General features: G+C 23.3%; 4 protein-coding genes across 4 annotated transcripts; 2 read left to right on the top strand and 2 right to left on the bottom strand.

Moving 5' to 3' along the window:
• Positions 1-558: 558 nt before the first annotated feature.
• Positions 559-1,929, top strand: PVVCY_0100720 (uroporphyrinogen III decarboxylase, putative; the record flags this gene model as incomplete). Its single annotated transcript, XM_008628457.2, has 2 exons — positions 559-727; positions 836-1,929. 2 exons carry the CDS (start codon positions 559-561, stop codon positions 1,927-1,929), a joined length of 1,263 nt encoding a protein of 420 aa, XP_008626679.2.
• Positions 1,930-2,417: 488 nt separating this feature from the next.
• PVVCY_0100730 (G-protein associated signal transduction protein, putative) lies at positions 2,418-5,659 on the bottom strand (the record flags this gene model as incomplete). The annotated part of the gene is made up of 13 exons (XM_008628458.2): positions 2,418-2,450; positions 2,553-2,618; positions 2,703-2,765; positions 2,884-2,940; positions 3,029-3,089; positions 3,227-3,361; positions 3,508-3,597; positions 3,712-3,784; positions 3,890-3,927; positions 4,023-4,130; positions 4,267-4,533; positions 4,621-4,946; positions 5,075-5,659. The coding sequence occupies 13 exons, from the start codon at positions 5,657-5,659 to the stop codon at positions 2,418-2,420; spliced, it is 1,902 nt and encodes a 633-aa protein (XP_008626680.2).
• A 1,099-nt stretch (positions 5,660-6,758) lies between these two features.
• PVVCY_0100740 (para-hydroxybenzoate--polyprenyltransferase, putative) lies at positions 6,759-8,186 on the top strand (the record flags this gene model as incomplete). Its single annotated transcript, XM_008628459.2, has 1 exon — positions 6,759-8,186. The coding sequence occupies one exon, from the start codon at positions 6,759-6,761 to the stop codon at positions 8,184-8,186; it is 1,428 nt and encodes a 475-aa protein (XP_008626681.2).
• A 320-nt stretch (positions 8,187-8,506) lies between these two features.
• On the bottom strand, positions 8,507-11,222 carry PVVCY_0100750 (spindle assembly abnormal protein 6, putative; the record flags this gene model as incomplete). Its single annotated transcript, XM_008628460.2, has 5 exons — positions 8,507-8,559; positions 8,723-8,769; positions 8,907-9,021; positions 9,112-9,207; positions 9,296-11,222. 5 exons carry the CDS (start codon positions 11,220-11,222, stop codon positions 8,507-8,509), a joined length of 2,238 nt encoding a protein of 745 aa, XP_008626682.2.
• Between the last annotated feature and the right edge of the window lie 2,945 nt (positions 11,223-14,167).

Below are 14,167 nucleotides of genomic sequence, written 5' to 3' on the forward strand. Positions count from 1 at the left end.
ATTCATCGCAATTTTTTAAATTATTTTAAAATTTCGTATGACTTATTTTTGCGAATTCTTTTGTTGATTTATTATTTTTTTTTCATTTCTTTTATATTCTATTTATGTAGTTCCAAAAATGAAGGGCATAAACAATTGTGTGTCGGTCAAACACATTTATTATACACTTAAAATTTGCGCAATATCAAACAAATTATCTTATCAATAATAATAAATCATTGACACTTTATTATGTTAATTTTTATGAAATTCTACTTTTTTTTTTTTAAAGAAATAAGGAAAGTCTTTATTTTAAAAAAAAAAAAAATAATTCCTATAAAGACTTACACCAAATAACATACAATATGTGAATAAAATTAAAAAAGTTCACAACCATATATAAGATTTTATTTGTAGAACAACCACTTAACTTTCCATTGATGCTACACAAAATTATTGTCATTCCCCACGACACTCATTTTGTTTATTTTTTTAATTTTGCTAACTTTTTTTAAAGCATTTCTTACCTTTATTTACACTTCATTTTTGCTTCCCCATATTATATGACCAAACAAAATAATGCTAAAAAATATTGTTTACTTTATATTTCTTATTTGTTTGTTATGTAATGTTTTATGTTTTTTTAAAATAAAAAAAATAAAATTGAAAATGCTAAAAATAAATGCATCTTCTTCACCCCATTTGAAAGACGAAATATATATTCGACCGGAAAGTTCTAAATATGAAAGTAATCACAAAAATTGTTATCCACATAAAAGCAATATGCTCGTCTGCCTACAAAAGTATGTAGATATGCATGACTATTGATTGTCGTTTTTGTTTTTCCAATTTGTAGAATTCGGTAGACCATCAAATGATCTCATATTGAGAGTAATCGAAAACAAAGACAACGAAATTGATGAAAAAGATAAAGAAAAAAAAAAAGAAATTCCTTTTTGGATTATGAGACAAGCAGGAAGATATTTACCAGAATATAGAGAACTAAAAAAAAATTATGATTTTTTTGATTTATGTTTTAATCCAGAATTATCATCAAATATCACAATAATGCCATATAAAAGATTTTCATGTGATATGGTTGTTATTTTTTCTGACATATTAATAATATTTATAGCTATGGGTATAGATATAAAATTTGTTGAGAATGTTGGGCCTATATTTAATAAAGAAATAAATAATTTGGAAGATTTTACAAAATTAAATTTAAATTTAAAAGAAATAATAAATAATTTACATTTTGTTTATGATTCGATTAATTTGACAAAAAAAAAAATTAACAATGCAGTACCTGTTCTTGGTTTTTGTGGTTCTCCATTTACTTTATTTACATACTTAACAAAAAATAATGTATCAAAATTAATGCCTTATGAAAAAAGTTTAAAATTAATATATGAGAATAGTAAAGATACACACACAATTTTAAACATTCTATGTAATATATGTATTAGCCATTTATTAAATCAAATAGATAGTGGGGCTAATATAATTCAGATTTTTGACAGTAATGCTGAAATAGTTGATAAAAATATCTTTAAAGAATTTAGTTTATATTATATAAATAAAATTATTAAAACTATTAAAGTATATAGACCTAATACTTATATTATTTTATTTGTTAAGGATAATTTTCATGAAGATATTAAAAACCTTGATATAGAAATATTATCAATTACTCATAAACAGCTAATTAATAATGGCTCAAATTATTATTATAATTTATTTAAAAATAAAATTATTTTACAAGGGGCTTTAGACCCACATATATTACTATTAGACAATAAAGAAACTGTTAAAAAATATACCTCACAAATGATACAACAAATTTCTTACAAAAATAAATATATAGCTAGTTTGGGACATGGTATACTTCCCAATTCGAAAATTGAAAATGTTCATGCATTTATTCAAACAGTTAAATCGATGAAATAAATAACACAAAACATATGTTTTTCTTTTAACATTTTTGTATCATTTCACCAAAAAATATCACATTATAAATAAGTGTGTACGGTTGTTTTTGTACACCCTAGTAATGGTTGGGAATGTAGCGGTTTTCATTTTTTTTTTGGCTATTTGGCTACCTAGCCATTTAATCGCTACTTTTTTTTATTTGTCTTATCAATATTAAATTTGTAATTATAATTTTTTAATTTGCTCTTTTTTTATGATAAATATTCTTTATATATATTAATTTTTTAAACATATTTAATAAGTTTAATTATAAAACACTATAAACGTTTCGAAACGTTCAATTTGTTTGTAGACATATTTTTTAAATCCAGCTAGCCAAATAACCAACTAGCTAAAATGTAGCATAATTTAATAAAAATATAGCGTCACAAAAAAAAAAAAAATAATAACAAAGTAAAAGGAATATATATAAATGTAATAATTTAATTGAATGAAAGTGGGGATCTTTAATACTCCTTTGCTTTTGTCATTCTAGGGACCTGGGGTTAAAAGTGAAAATAAAATGGAAGTGGAATGTAGGATTAGTGCTTGTTTTCCAATTTATTTTATTTTTTCAATTATTATTGCTTTATTGCACTTACCCATAAAATAGCTCGATATCGTGACGCGTTGGTAACATGCTCATTTTCCAATCGAAAGCATATCCACTGAAAACAAAAAAGACAATATACATTAAATAATTTTCAAAATATAGGGATGTAAATGAAAAAAAAAAAGGAATGGGCTATTACTATTGATCTCCTTAAAACTTCAATAAACATCAGAAAAAATGTAATTAAAAAAAAGTTTATTTCCTGCAATGTGATTAAAAAGGTTAGCATATATTTATTTGTTTATTTTAATAATATGAACAAGTCATAAATTATGGGAAAATAGCTATAAAGCAAATTTGAAGCTAATTGCTTTATTTACCTTATTTGGAAATATATTGATAGGCATAATTGTAACAGCCCATGTTAGTCTGAAAATCTGAAAAGATTAATGAATATGTAGAGAAGGTATGGAAGTTTAAGTTTGAGGTAGTAAAGCATTTTTTTTTTTGTTTATTTTTTCTTACTAAATTAAAAAACCCTGCAAAGTAGTAATATTGTGGAGGGTACATCAAATTGCCATTTTTCCTATAAAAATTTATAAAAAATATAATGGGCATGCCAATATGAGAAAATGAATAATTTCATTTTTGTTTTTTTATTAAAATGAATTATATAGGCATGGTATTATAAAGACTCACAATATTTATCGTTCAACTTTTTACCTTAACAAATAATTGTATTCCTTCAAAAGTCCCCAATCACAGTACACATCCCATATGTACATATATGTAGAACCAATAACATAAGCACAAATTAAAATTATTTTGCTTGTATATATGTCCACCCCAAAATATTCCCTAAAAATTGACAGAAAATATTGTGTAATCATGTATGCATACGTATGTATATATGGGATAGGGTTTCTCATTTGAAACTCCATTTTTTAGGATCGGTGCCGAGGTGCAGTATTCACTATAAAATAAATTATTTTTATTTTCCATACCAATTAAATGAATTACATAGGACAATAATAATTCCAGATGTATACTTGAGCATGTTATATATGTGTATCGGCTGCTTTTCATTATGGTATCTGTATGTTAATGTCAAAAAATGTAAGTATGCATGTGTAAATAAAAATAATTGCAATGTTCATGCTGATTGTCTGTACAAATAGATATGAATGTGGAGTTAGTATAATTTTTACCTGATTAAGCATTGACAAAATCTTAAATAAAATGGTAAACCAACAAGTATAGGATTAATATAAGACTCGATTACTGAAATTAAAATAAATAATAATTAAGATAATTGTAAAAATAAATAATATCACAAAAATATTTTTATTATATTTAATAATAATTATTTTTATATGATTAGCTTACTTGGACATTTTGCAGGAACAGTAGTATCCATTCCACTCCTAAAAAAAAAAAAATTAAATTAATATGTACATATAAGCTAACCCAAATTATTTTTTTTTTCCAATTTTTTTTTCAATTTTTTTTTTATCCTTACAAAAAAAAACATAAAATATATTGAACATCTGAAAATGTTTTTGATAAACTTGTAAGTATATCCCCCATAATATTGTCGAGGAGGTTTACACTATTTACTAGGAAAACCCTGAAAATGGAAAAAAGAATAAAACAAAAAATGAATGTCTCGAAATGTAGATAGCTATCTTGATAGTTAGCACATGTAGATTTTGGTCATACAAAATAGTAATAATTATATGTACAGGACAGGTATTTATTCTTACCCACTCATAAGGACACGTAAAAGGGAGGAAAATAAAAAATTATTTTCCTTATATTTATAAAAATTAAAAGGAAAAATGGTAGTACACACTAATAATATACACAAAATAACAACATGTATTATAATGTTAGAAAATATGTTAAGACTAAATAAAACGTCTAACAAAAATATTAATAACGAGACTGTTGTTAAAAACAGCAAAAATATGACATAATTTATTAAGTAGTAATATTCATCCACTATTTTTTTGTTCAGATCGAGGATATACCTGTTGAGGGGAAAGAAATGGTGTTACATTATTATTATTATTTTTTACTTTTTATTTTTTATTTTTTTTCCAATGAAGGTAACTTACGTAAAATTGACGCCATATACTTGCATGAAAAGAAAGGAGCCAAAAATGAATAGAAAGAAAAAATTCAAAACATATATTAATCTGTATATGGGTAGTATTGATAATATTACGTTAATGTTAATTTTATTTATGTTAATATATAATAAGATGATTGTATTAATTATTAAAGTAATTAAGATTGCACACAAAACAAATATGGTCCCTCTATATTGACCAAGATTTTCTATTTTGGTTTTTAAATAGATCTTAAAATTTAAAAAATTTAATTTGTCACAATTATCTCCTATTTTTTTTTGTATTAACAAAAACGTGGATTTTATTTTTTCCTAAAAATTGTAAAAAAAAAAAAAAGGAAAATAATATATGTACAGTCTACATATGAAATACGTAGCATTATTTATGTAGAGATGCAATTGGTATGGATATGTATTTCTTTCTTCTTGTGTGTTCTTACGTTGAATTTTTCTTCTCGACTGATTTGATGTAGGTTGTTACAATATTTTTGATATAGATCTAGAGAAGTAGATAGCTTTTCTTTTTTTGTTTTTTTTTTTAAAATTTTATATACAGACAATACATTAATATTTAAATAATTTGTTAGTATATCAAATAGATTATATATATTTAAGCATTTATTTTTTAAACTTTCCATATCTTTTAAATTGACTTTATCTGATTCCAAAAACAATACAATTTCATCTATTTTTTCATTTAAATATTTGTATTCATTTTCATAATGTTCTTTAACCATGTTAATATAATTTTGCAAAACATAAAAAAATAAATATGTGTAATCTATTTCTTCATTTTCTGCTTCATTTTTTTGTTTTTTATCTTTTTGGTTAGTTAGTGAATTGTCTAAATTCACGAGTTTACAAACTTCAAGTATTTGTTCATCATTTTTATCAATCCTATCATATAAAGCTTTTATTTCTGGATTTATTTTTTTTTTTATTAGTTTTTTTAAAAATTTATAATTAATATATTTGTTATCCCAAGATTTCACCTTTAGGTGCTTAAGTTTTTCGGCGAACTTCATTGTTTTTAAAAAAAACAACAACAAAACATGTGAATTATGGGATAGATTAACGAATGCCCAAAACAGCTAAATATTATTTAATCACCTTTGTATGCTTATTTATATCTCGGCATGCTGATTGATGTGTATTATTTATTACAAGGTTTAGGGATACTCGATTTTCTTCTAGTAGCTATATATTTGTTTTCAAAAAAAAAAAAAAAAAAACACAACTCATAAATATTACGGAAAAAATTGTATATTTTTTTTTCCTTAACTTATTTAAAAATTATGGAAAAAATAAGAATTGTGATAAAAGGGTAAGCAAAAAAAATAAGACTGATGAAAGGGAATTGCAAAGAAAGTGAAAATAAAATAAATATATAAAAATAAAAAAAATATATAAAACATGGAAATATTCCAAATTTTGAACAAAAAATTATAAAAATAAGAGAGCAAGAATAAAACAAAATGACAAAATGTCAAAGAAAAATGTAAAAAAAAAATATGTAAAAAAAAAAAACGATGTAACAAAAGGAAATAATTTATACTGGATTTATGTGAATTATTTGACCCGCATATATAAGCTATGCACATACCATAGAAATGGTGGGAATTATTTTTTCCTCAATTTAATAGAAGAAATAAAAAGTTAAAAATATATCATATTAATATTTATGTAAAAATATATTGAAAATATTAATAAAAAAACGGAAAATCACAATATATTTTGTAAAAAAAAAAAAATAAAGTTATTCCGTTTTATTACCACACTATAAAGATTGTTGCAAATGCAAATATAAGTATGCACATTTTTATATTTCATTATTTGTTTATTAATTTTGAAGATTTAAATAGGAAAAATCGATAAGTGTATTTCCAAAATCACATAAGAAAATGTATTTACCAGGATATCCAATTTTAGATGGTTAATACAATTTAAAGTAAACTTTCCTTGGGTTTAAAAAAATTCATAAAATCGACCTCCACATTAGAACATAACAATAAGCCATGGGTCGTTTCTTCTGAAGGCTCGTAAAAGGAGTGAGCAAAATAAAATACACAAGCATACACCAGCATACACCAACAGATAAGTAACACAAATTTAAAGACAATATTAATGAAACGATATATTAATTTAAGTAATTATAAATACGTGGACAAGCAAATAAAGGGATATAAACAAAATGAAAAACAATCAAATTTCTATATGCCCAATTGTTTTTTCGCTAGTTATAAAAATGGAATAAAGAATAGTCAGACCATCTCTCAAACCAATTTTAAGCAGATTAAGATTTTTACAAAATTGGGGAAAATAAAAAATAAGGTGGCATATCCTCTACAATTTGAACTTAGTGAGAAAAATGAAAATTTGCAAAACTGTTCTAAACATATTTTGAAAAAAATAGAAAATGCTAGCAGCAATGCGACCAAGCTCAGTGTTGGAAATGCATTAACAAGTAAAATAAACGAATCCAATTTGAAGTCATTACATTTAGGGAAATTTCACTATTCATCAAGTTTGAATGCTCATAATGAAGAGAAAAAAAGTGATAAAAACAAGATTAAAGAAATAATTAAAAAAAATATTAATAGTTATATTATTTTTTCACGAATGCATATTCCAACTGGTACCTATTTGACATTATATTCAGCTTTGTGGGGGTATTTATTGACATACGATGTTAGCAAGCTATTTTTAGTAAACAATGAGACAAATATAAATGAAATAAAAAATATTATTAAAAATGTTTCTTTATTTATTTTTGGAGCATATAATAGTAGAACAATTGGATGTATGATTAACGATTTTTTAGATAAAAAATATGATAAGCATGTTGAGAGAACAAGGAATCGTCCATTAGCAGATGGATCAATATCTACTCCTCAAGCTTTAATTTACATGTTTATACATTCATCTTTATCGCTTATGACACTATTTCAATTTAGTAATGAAACAATATATACAGGTTTATTTTCTTCTTTCTTTATTATGACATATCCATTATTAAAAAGAATAACATATTATGCACAAGTATATTTATCTTTTACATTTAATCTAGGTTTTTTTATAACATCAAGTGTGAATATAAATATATTAGAAAATATAGGACCATTAATTATAAGCTTTATTCCATTATGCTATTTGACAATTATTTATGATACAATATATGCACATCAAGATAAAACAGATGATATTAAATTAAAATTAAAATCGCTAGCTATAAAATGGGATAAAAATACTATAAAATATTCTAAAATATTAATTATTAATATGATTTATTTACTTTATATATCAGCATATCTATTTGATATGCATTATTCTTATTATGCATTTACAACATTTAATGTTGCTTATTTATATTATTTAATTAATGGTGTATCATTAGATGATAAAGAAACATGTATGAATTTTTTCAAAAAATCGAAAAATATTTTATTCTTATTTTTTCTAGCTTCTTTAACTGCAAAAATGTTTGAAGCTTTAGAGAAAAAGAATAATGATAAAGGGGGCTCAACTGAAATCGAAAACAAAAATACAGAATGAGCATTATTATTTTAATAGTGCAAAGTGCAAAATCCAAAGTAGTAATGTATATTCCTTTTGTGTGTGTAGACAACAGTCGAAATGGCTAGTCGAAAGTAGCCCGAAGAAAACCGAACATTTTCAGTATATACTTGGCGAGCTTGAATAATATTATCAAATTTTTGAATAAGTTTAAAACAAAAACAAATAAAAGGGAGGAAAAAGAAGGAAAGTAAAATGTTTTTGAAATAAAACGAGGATAAGCCAATGCAAATATAATAAACACACTAACAATATATGTAAATTTAAAAAAAAAAAAAGAGAGAAAATTGACTTTGAAATTAAATTCCGGGGGGAATGAATTTCACAGGTTTATTATATCTATCATTAATGTCTGTAAAGTTTTCATAAAAAATGAATATTCTATAAATTTGTACTTTTTTATAATTAACTATTTTTTTAAATTAATTTGTTTGCTTCTTTAATTAATTGATATACTTTTTTTTAATTAACTATTTTTTACAACAGCTAGCTAATTCTTTTTTTAATATACTTACCAAGGGCATCGATTTTTCCGGTTATTAAATTTAAGTTGGTTATATTGCTGTGTGCATATATGATAAGTGAAAAATAATATCACAATATTATAATGTTAGCAATGTATGGCGGTACTTTTATTACGGCTAGAATAATATAGGCATGATATAAAATAAGTTCATTATCATTACTGCATTTTTTTACCTGTCCGGAGTGTATGCTGGTGTGTAACCCATTCCTGAGGAATTCTTTAAATTTGCTTTTAATTTTGTAAATAAGTCCTTGTCTAGAAGGTTTGTATCTACTTGAAAGTTTGAGCCTGCGTATTTAGAAGTGAAATAAATTAATGAAATAAAGTATGTCATTGATAAAGTTTGGTGAAAATGAGATATTTGTGAGGTAGCAGTACCTGTCGAAATAGTAGGGGTCCCACCGATGTTATTCATTTTTACTGAATATATATCCAGGTTATTATTTGCAACTTCTTTATTTAGTCTTAAATTAACTGAAAACGAAGTTGAAAAAGAGAGAGAAAGAAATATGATAGTGAAAAGAGTAAGAACCAGAGGAAGGATATCCATTTAGATGGTTACCTTCACGAGATATGTTTAAATCTTTAACTAATTCATCATTCTTTCTTTGTAAAGTGTCTACTTCCCTTCGTAGGTTATCTTCTGATGTTTCTTTTTCTGATAATTTAATTTGTGTTTCGGCTAGCTGAGCCTGAATTTTAGCTATTTCGATCATATTTTGAGAATGATTTTTTTCAAGATTATTATATTCTGTAGTTTTATTTTTTAACTTATCTTTAATTTTTTTTAATTGTGTTTGTAATTTTGTAATAATATCATTACCTTTATTAATTTCATCAATAGCTATATTTATTTCTTTTTCTAATTTTCCATTTCTATCTTTATATTTTTTTAACTCTAATTCAAGATTGTTATTATTTATTTTTATACTTTCATAACTTGAATTATTTGATATATTATTTTCACATTCTTTTTCATATTTTGTTTTTAAATTATTTAATTCGATAGTAAAATAATTTTTGTCTTTTTCAAGTTTACATTTTTCACATTCTATACTTTCTTTTTCTTTTTTTAATTTTGATAGATAATCATTTTTATCTTTTATTTCATTTATTAATTTATTTACTTTACTATTTAAATGGATTATATTATCTTCATTATTTTTATTAACCTCACTATATTCATTACATTTTTTTTTTAAACTTTCAAGATCCATTTTTAGTTCATTTTTTTCTAGAATAAACATCTCATCTTTTCTCTCAATAATTTTTTGATGTTCTTCTTTTAAATTTTGTATTTCACTATTTAAGGTATGATTAAAATTGCATTTGATATTTTTTATTTTCATATCCATATTTTCTATAGTTTTTTCTAACGCTTTTATTTCTATACAACTATTATTATTATTAATTATTTCTTCATTTAATTTTTTAATTACATGATCACTATATTCTTTTATATACTTTATATTATTACACAAATATTTTATAATATTTTCATTGTCTGCTTTTTTTAAAACTAATGATAGATGTGTTAATTCTTTGAACTGATTTATTTCTACTAGGTTCAGTACACCTTTTTCATATGTACCCTCATTAGATGTATTACCACTAAATTTATTATCATTATGATTGTTAATATAGCTGGAAATATAGCCATCTCGTCCATATCCTTTTGTACTAACCTCCTTTATATTATTTTCGATTATAAAGACTGCATTTAAACGCTGATCTTCTATATCATCACATTGTTCATTTTCTAATACACATTCTTCTAATAAATCTATAAATTTAAATGGAAATAAATTAAAATTGATAACTAATTTTTGTTCTTTTTTTATATTTTCATAATTTTCTTCAAACAAATCTAAATAATAAAAAAAAGATTCATTTTTTTCATCACTTAATTCTAATCTCATATATTGTTTTCCCATATTATTTTTTAAAGTATTAATTTTTACAACTAAAGTTGTTATATAATCATTAATAGTATCTCCTTTTATATGAAATTTTAATTTTTTACAATATAATAATCCATTTTTATCATAAGTATTGTAAATATAACTCATGTCTAGACTATTACATAATTTTAAATTTGATATATTTTGATTTAGACAAATATTTCGGCTTTGATTTATATTCCCTCCCTTATTACATTCAACAATTGTTAATACATCATCTGAATTTCTAGTTCGATTTATTATTCCATTTTTTTCCCCGACATTTATATCGTCATAGTTATTTTTCACCATACCCTGTACATAATCAATTTCCACAACATTTATATTTCCAGTATAAAGGGGCTTAATTACACTACTACTATTACTGTCGATAATATTTTTTGGTTTATTTATGAAGCAATCTCTTTTTTCATTACTGTCTCCATAGTTGTATATACTTTCTATACAATTACTTGCAACACATTTGTTCATATCCAAATTGTCAACATTTGAAAAAGAGTATTCGATATAATTATGCGTCGAATTCATTATTTTGCTCAAATTATTATTATCTCTTTCATTATTCCGTCTATTTTACGCGAATATTATATCGGCATATATGGCCTTCTTTTCTAATTACTATTTAACTTATTCTATATATAAATTTATTAAAATTATATAGCTAATAACGTTTTTTATAAAAGTTTTCGTTTAGTTTGGAGTGCAACACATGTAGATATCTTCATTCTTACGGTTTATGCCAGCACTCAAACTGGTGAGAAAATGCATTACATATGCTTTGCTATACTTACGCGTGCATATATTTACTTATTTATGTACTTGCTCATTTGCGTGTTTACATGCCTACGCTACCACTTTGGCGTCTTTATATACCGTTCAATTTATCCTCTTCAAAATGAGAGAAAAAATTAACAATAAATTAAAAGAGTTATATCAACAAATATTAATTTATACCATGGCCAACTGCGTTTCATGCAATGGGCTTATGAGTCGGTACATAAAAAAAAAATATATATTTATAGAGTGAACATCAAATTGCACACAAATTTTTTGTATTATTTTTGTGTTATTTTTGTATTATTTTTGTATTACTTTTGTATATTTTATGAGTATTTACAATTTTCAATAATTAGAAAGAGTGTATAACTGGATTTACGAAAAATAAATTAATTATCCCGTTCTATGGAAGCATATAAAATTGAAGAGAGAAAAAAAGAAATATTCACAAACAAACGTATCACGCTTATATAGTACCTTTGGAACACGCACATATACACATTATATATGAAATTGCGTCTTAGTCGTATATATAAATCAGGAGTAGCCATAAAAGTGTGCATTTTGCATATATATACATATTGATGTATGTGATATAATATAACGTATATATTTTTTTTTCTCCTTTTTTAAAAAGATTTTAATTAGAAAGCATATAAGATTTCAAAAATATTTGACTTGAAAAATGGATATAACCTTCATATATAGAGAGACACACATAAATTAATATATGTGTAGAAATTCTTTATAACAAAATATTCATAGTACAAAGAATAAGAATCGGAAAAAAGCCAAAATATACAATAAATACCTTAAAAATGGGTATATTTATGTATACACATTTTTTTCGTTTTAAAGATTGAAGAAAATTATAAGTTTTGTACTAAAGTTTATTTTTTTCTCTTAATGGTTTTAAAAATATAATAACTTTTTCGATATTAATTATAGAATATGTGTAATATTGGCCAAAGTTATTAATAAGGTTTATATGCTAATATATATGGATAATACACATTATGATATCCTATGCACATTAAAAGGTTGCTAATCAAATTATGTTATATATATTAAATTTAAGGGGTTATCGAAATAAAAAAATATTCCTTGTTAATGTAAAAAGTGATTTATTATTTGGTGTGTATATGTATGTGCAGGATATTTTTTTATATTAACACATTTTTTTTTATTGGCATTAAAAATTTGGGCTAGCTAAATAACCTATAATGTGCAATGTCATTTAAAAGTGTATTTTTTTATTCTATTTAAATAAAAAAAATTAAAGGGAATAAAATTGGCTAATTGAAAAAATAACCGTTTAATTTTGCCCACTTTATAATAACAGATAAGAGATAACTCACAATATAATATTGCTTATGTGGTAAGAAAATAACAGAGAGTGTTTTCTCCATTTTTTATTCAGTGGTGTGTGTAAAAAATATGAAATAAATCAAAAATATATAGCTAAAAATAAAAAATATGAACATGCGAAAAAAAAAAAAAAACGTTTAATAAAAAGCTATTTATGAATATAGAATAAAAAAAAAATATTATGCATATTTTCTTTAGTTATTTCATATATTTTTTTTTTTGTGCAATTATTTAAGTTTTGCAATATTTGTGTATAAGGGATATATAGATTTAATTTTCTTGAATAAATACATATGCAACTACATTTAAATATAATTTATGCCCCGATTCTTTTATTTTTGATCACACAATTGTAACAAATATATATATAATATATATATATATATATATAATAAAAATGAAACACAAATACAAGGAGAATACACACATAATTCATTTAATTATATTACATTATATATTCCCAAATTACTTATTATCCATTTAATTATATACACATTTATTTATTTTTTATTAAATAATTCATGTGACTATTTATTTACTAGTGTTATATGTAAATATTATGTACACATATCTTTTATCGGAATATTATATTGTTTTAAACATATATCATGACCCATATATAATATATGGTATACGAGAAATAAGTACATTTTTGCTAAGCTTTACATATGCAAACCTGTGCGTATAATTATAATAAGATACATATCTGTATTCTTATTTTGCACTAAGACTATACTATTGTTTCATTTTCCGTATTCCATTGCTTGAAATGATTAACAACCATGGAAATTTACATATATATAATATATATGTCCTAATTTCTCGTGTTAATTAAATATGTGGTCTTTTGTTGATAAAATTTGTAATACTTGCATTTGTTGCTTTAGCTTGTTTTTGTATTTTTGTTGCATACAATTTGGGAAATAAGCATTCTTATTCCCAAATATTTTATTATACTATTTTTTTTTTGTATTTTTCATAACCATACGTATATATCTTTTATTATGCATGCATATACGCATACATATACTTATTTAATAGTATTTATACGTAGATATACACATAAATATGCATGTTATTTATATATCCATTTTTAATATCTTGATGCTTATCATTATTTTTTTTTGTATATTGCATCTTGATACATTGGCTTAATATATACCCTTTTAATGTTTATGTCTTTTTTATTTTTTTCGTATATTTTTTTCTATGTTGATTCATTTTTTTTGTATATTTTTATCAACTTAGACACCAGTTAATTATGACCACGGCTTTTAGTTATCCATATTGGAATTGCTAGTTGTGTAGGTATATATGTATATATGCAT

Source organism: Plasmodium vinckei, assembly GCF_900681995.1.
Source record: "Plasmodium vinckei vinckei genome assembly, chromosome: PVVCY_01".
In the NCBI taxonomy this organism is placed as follows: Eukaryota; Apicomplexa; class Aconoidasida; order Haemosporida; family Plasmodiidae; genus Plasmodium; species Plasmodium vinckei.